The 5,635-nt window shown below is 53.5% G+C and overlaps 1 protein-coding gene across 1 annotated transcript in view; it reads left to right on the top strand.

Annotated features, from left to right (window-relative positions):
• Window positions 1–2,989: 2,989 nt before the first annotated feature.
• Window positions 2,990–5,635, top strand: part of AIP (aryl hydrocarbon receptor interacting protein) — an 8,503-nt gene continuing 5,857 nt past the window's right edge. The window contains 1 exon segment of the mRNA XM_021708601.1: window positions 2,990–3,212. Within this exon segment, the coding sequence (XP_021564276.1) occupies window positions 3,114–3,212 (99 nt within the window). The 5' untranslated portion in view covers window positions 2,990–3,113.

Consider the following 5,635-nt stretch of genomic DNA (forward strand, 5'->3'; position numbering starts at 1 on the left):
GGCCACCGCAGCCTCGACCTGCTGGGCTCCGGCGATCCTTCCGCCTCAGCCTTCCAAGTAGCTGGAACTACAGGCATGCTCCACCATGCCCGGCTAATTTTTTGATTTATTGTAGAGATAAAGTTACACCAAGTTGCCCAGGCTGGTCCTGAACCAATGACCTCAGGCAATCCTCTGACCTGAGCTTCCCAAAGTGCTGGGATTATAACCGTGAGTCACCGCACCGGCTGTCTTCTCCTTTCTTTCCTGGCTCTTCCTCTTTTCATATTTTATTTTCTGAAAGAGAAAACTCCAGGATGCAAAAGTCATGACAATAAGCGAAAGGAGGGACCCCAAGAGACTTAGCTCACATTTTGCCTCAGCATAACCATTTTTGCTTAGACTGACACGCTTTGAATCAAGCACAGGTTAGACATAGATCGATTTCCAATAGGCAGGTTTTAGGAAGCATTCAGACATTTTACTGCAGGCCAAGCAGGCAGCCTACCCCAACCCTTGGCAAATCTCCATCAGATGGAAGATCAGGGCAGCCCAACCTTTCTTTCTTTCTTTCTTTTTTTTTGAGTTGGAGTCTCACTCTATCACCTAGGCTGGAGGGCAGTGGTACGCTCCCGGTCACCGCAGCCCTGACCTGCTGGGCTCCAGCGATCCTTCCGCCTCAGCCTTCCAAGTAGCTGGAACTACAGGCACGCACCACCACGCCCGGCTAGTTTTTTGATTTATTGTAGAAACGAGGTCTTGCCAAGTTGCCCAGTCTGGCCTTGAACCCATGGGCTCAGGCAATTCTCTCACCTTGGCCTCCCAAAGTGTTGGGATTATGGGTGTGAGCCACTGCGCCCAGCCTGCAGCCCAACTTTTCAATTCATGGTTTAGCATAATCATCTCTAAGAAACTTTCGGGTTTCTTGTCCAAGACAGAAGGTCAAAGATCACCCCTTAGCTGGCCGAAGCCATAGAAATGATCATAAGACCACCTTTTTGCTAAGGAGCCTGTGGATTGGAAATGTCTGACTGGTCTCTTGCAGGAAAAACCCCTCCCCTTGTCTCCTCCCATCTAGCCCACCCATCTGCCTGCTGTCCATCACCTGACGTCATACCTGCGCTTACCTGCCCCTTTGTGATGATGTGAAGCAGACCACCACCCAGTCACCTTAATGACCTTCCCCCATCAAAGGGAAGGGTTCAAAAAACTCAACCGCGAGCAACCAGCCACCATTGCCTTGCTGAGCTATGGTGTGGCCGTGTGCTCTTTGAACTATGGCCAGGCCATGTTTTCCTAAGTTTTGGCCCCCTCGCCTCCCTTGGGGAGGTGAATCTTCTCTTTTCTCTCTAATTTACTTTTTTTTTTTTGAGTTGGAGTTTCACTCTGTCACCCAGACTGGAGTACAGTGGCTGCTCCCGGCCACTGCAGCCTTGCCTGCTGGGCTCCGGCGATCCTTCTGCCTCAGCCTTCCGAGTAGCTGGAATTACAGGCATGCGCTGCCACGCCCGGCTGATTTTTTGATTTATTGTAGAGATGAGGTCTCGATGCCCAGGTGGGTCTCGAACCCGCGGGCTCAGGCAATCCACTCACCTCAGCCTCCCAAAGGCGCGGGATGACAGGCTGAGCCACCGAGCCCGGCTCTAATTTACTTTTGAATAAACTATATTTTCTAATCTAACTGATGTGCAATTCTTTGCATCTTTCATGCAGCACCAGGTCACACTCCAGACACCCAAACTCCAGGCGGGCCTGACCTAGCATTCTGGAGGCCCCGCTGGGAGTGCGACATAACAAGTAAAAGAAAAAGCCAGAAGGGAACTAAAAGATAATAGTGGCTTTAGGGTGTGACATTATGGTAGCCTTTAAAAAGAAATTTTCCCAGGCTGAGCGCGGTGGCTCACGTCTATAATCCCAGCACTTCGGGAGGCTGAGGTAAGCAGATTGCCTGAGCCCGCGGGTTCAAGACCAGCCTGGGCAACTTGGCGAGACCTCATCTCTACAATAAATCCAAAAAAAGCTGGATATGGTGGGGTATGCCTGCAGTTCCAGTTACGTGGAAGGCAGGTGGAGGCTGCCGTGACCGTGAGCATGCCAGTGTTCTCCTGCCTGGGTGACAAGAGTGAGACACCGACAAAAAAGAAAAATTTTTTTTCCTAACTCTAACGCTGTGATGTTATATATACAACTTTTCTTTTTTGAGTTGGGTCTCACTCTGTTGCCCAGGCTGGAGTGCAGTAGCACGCTCACGGCCACCGCAGCCTCGATCCTTCTGCCTCAGTCTTCCAAGTAGCTGGAACCACAGGCTTGCGTCACCACACCAGGGTAATTTTTTAATTTATTGTAGGCACAAGGTCTCACCATGTTGCCCGGGTGGGTCTCGAACCCCTGGGCTCAGGACTATCGCCTCCGCCTCCCAAAGTGCTGGGATTACAGGCGTGAGCTACTGCGCCCGGCTTATATATACAATTTTTTTTTTTTTTGAGTAGGAGCTTCACTGTCACCCAGGCTGGATTGCACGCTCACGGACACCGCAGCCACGACCTGCTGGGCTTAGGCGATCCTTCCGCCTCAGCCTTCCACGTAGTGGAACCACAGGCGTGTGCCACCACACCCAGTTAATTTTTAATTTTTTAATTTTAAAGAAAAATTATTGTAGAGACGAGGCCTCGCCAAGTTGCCCGGGCTGGTCTCGAACTCCCGGACTCAGGCAATTCTCTCGCCTCCGTCTCCCAAAGTGCTGGGATTACGGGCGTGAGCCACCGCGCCCGGTTTATATACACAACTTTAAGTGAAGTGGCACAGACCACGCGGAAGGCCGCAGTCCCCAACAACTCGATGACACAATTGATAAAAACTTCCTCGCCCCGCCCGCAGCAGACCCCGGCCCCGCCTCTCTGACGACCTCGGGTCCCACCCCCAGACGCTCTCAGGCCCCGCCCCTGGGCGCGCTCAGCGGCAGTACGGAGAGCCAGTCACCGCCCGCTTTGGGGCTCCGCCCCCCTTTGGGGCTCCGCCCTCAACCAAAATGGCACCAACTCGGAAGCCGCCGAGGCTCTAGGAGTTGCCGAAGCAGCTCCGGAAGCTACCGAGCGCGTCCGGAAGTTGCCGAAAGAGAACAGCGGGGAAGGAGGATGGCGGATATCATCGCAAGACTCCGGGAGGACGGGATCCAAAAGCGTGTGATACAGGAGGGCCGAGGAGAGCTCCCCAGCTTTCAGGATGGAACCAAGGTTCGTGTCTACCCCCTCCCGCCTCCCTCTCTGCGGCGCGGTGCGCACGCGGGGCGGGAGGAGGCCTGAGGCGAGAGGTTGCGCATGCCCAGATCGCGGCGGCCGGTGACCCTACCGCTCACATGTGCAGCTCGACGCTGATTGGTCTGAATTTAAGTGGGAGGGGAATTCCGACCCGTCTGCCCCGCCCCCTGGCCTGGCCTCGTGACAGCATTGGTTGGGGAGGCTGTCAGTCATCACAAGCAGCTTGGGGTCGGGGGTTGATCTCAGGGCTTTCGCAGACTAGCACTGGAGGAAACCCCGACCCGGGGATGGTCCTGGGTCCTCCGGGTTTCAAGGTGCACGATCTTGTAGGTGGAAGGGCCTTCTGAAAACACTTAGAGCAACTCCCACTCCTTTGTGGGAAAACTGAGGCCCTAGGATGCGCAAACCCAGGAACAGGCCCAGAGGTCGGGTGTGCCAGACGGATCCTTTGACAGCTTTTCTGTTGCGTTGGTGGCTCACTTGGGACAGATGAGGGCTGGGAAGTAAAGGCCCCCCACCTTCCTCCTTTTTTACAGCCAGGACTCTAGCTCCAACCTCTCTGGCCTCTTTTCCCAGACAATCTGCATCCCCAGGCTTCCCTGCTAATCTGCAGAGCAGGGAGCTTCCCGGAGACAGCCCTTGTGCCCAGCAGGACAATCAGGCAGGACATGCATATTGAACAGATGCCTGCCCATGGCCAGCACTATGCCAGGTTGGGCAGCTAAATATTCCCGCCAGTGCAGGGTGAGTGCTCGGTGAGCAGAGCTGCATGGCTGTAGTGACCCGCCATCTGAAAAGGGATCTTCTCTAAAAAGAGAGAGGGTGTGTGGTGTGGGTTCATGCTCCCATGGGCCGTGGGTTGGTAGCATTGGAAGAAAGGGCCTAGCAAGGGAGATCCCGGCCAGAACAGACACCGGAAGAAGAGAGTGACATACAGGTAGTGAAGATCTGAGAACGGTAGCACCCAATGAAGAGGAGCAGATAATATTAAATAACCAACTGTTGGTCAGGTGTGGTGGCTCACGCCTGTAATCTCAACACTTTGGGAGGCTGAGGCGGGAGGATTGCTTGAGTTTAGGACCAACCTGGGCAACACAGCGAGACCTCGTCTCTACAAAAAAATTAAAAAATTAGCTGGGTGTGCACCTGTAGTCCCAGCTACTCAGGCTGAGGAGGAAGGATTGCCTGAGCCTAGGAGGTCAAGGCTGTGGTGAGCCATCATTGTGCCACTGCACTCCAGCCTGGGCTGCAGAGTGAGACACCAACTCAAAACAAAGCCAAACAACAAAAAAAAACACACACGAAAAACCCCCACCAGCATTGATAATAGTAAGCATTCTGCAACCACATCGCAAGCGTTATTTCCTTTATTTCCCACGGTGGGAGAGAGATACTGTTGTTGATTCCATTTTACTAAAACAGAGACTGAGTTCAGAGCAGCCTGGTGCGGCAGTTACGAGCGTGGGCACCTCTAACCATATCCTGTCGTGAGTACAGTCGTCAAACCCCCATTCTCTGCACTCACCCAGCGTCATCTCTAAACAGTCTCCCTGCCCGATCACTCCCCGGGGTGTCTCTTTCTAGCCTTGATCGCCCCCTTAAACCTGACACACCGCTCCCTACTCACCGTCTCCGCCTCGGTGTCTGGTGGGCAGCTGAGACTTAACCTGCTCCCTGCAAGCCTGCTCGATCTCAGTGGGGGGCACCTCCAGCCTTCTGCCTGTTCAGGCCAAGAGCCCTGGGGTCTCGTGGACCTCCTGTGCCCTCACGTCACATGACAGATTTTCAAAATCCAGCCCAGATCTGATCATATCTGTCCATGTCAGCCTTTGCTGCTCTGCTCCAGGCCATCCTCGTCTCTGCCCTGGGCTGTTGCATTGACCTCCTAATCTCCCCAATGCTTCTTTTCCTTTCCTTCGGCATTCTGTTCTTATCCTAGCAGCCAAACACGAGTCAGATCCTGTCTTTTTTCTGCTTAAGGCCACTTTGTGGCTTCCATCTCAGCATAAAAAAAACAGAGTCCTGGCCAGGCTTGGTGGCTCATGCCTGTAATCCCAGCACTTTGGAAGGCCAAGGCAGGAGGAGTGCTTGAGCCCAGGAGTTCAAGACCAGACTGGGCAACATAATAAGACCTTGTATCTACAAAAAAAAAATTAGCCTGGTGTGGTGGTGCACACCTGTAGTCCCAGCTACTCTGGAGGCTGAGGCAGAAGGATTGCCTGAACCCAGGAGGCTGAGGCTGCAGTGAACTGTGATCATGTTACTGCACTCCAACTTGGGCAACAGAGTGAGATCCTGACTCAAAAAAATAAATAAATAAATAAAATGAAGTAAAGCTGGGCTCGGTGGCTCAGCCTGTAATCCCGTGCCTTGGGAGGCTGAGGTGAGTGGATTGCCTG

This window comes from Carlito syrichta, unplaced genomic scaffold, assembly GCF_000164805.1.
Source record: "Carlito syrichta isolate Samal-C Ts95f unplaced genomic scaffold, Tarsius_syrichta-2.0.1 Scaffold143041, whole genome shotgun sequence".
NCBI lineage: Eukaryota > Metazoa > Chordata > Mammalia > Primates > Tarsiidae > Carlito > Carlito syrichta.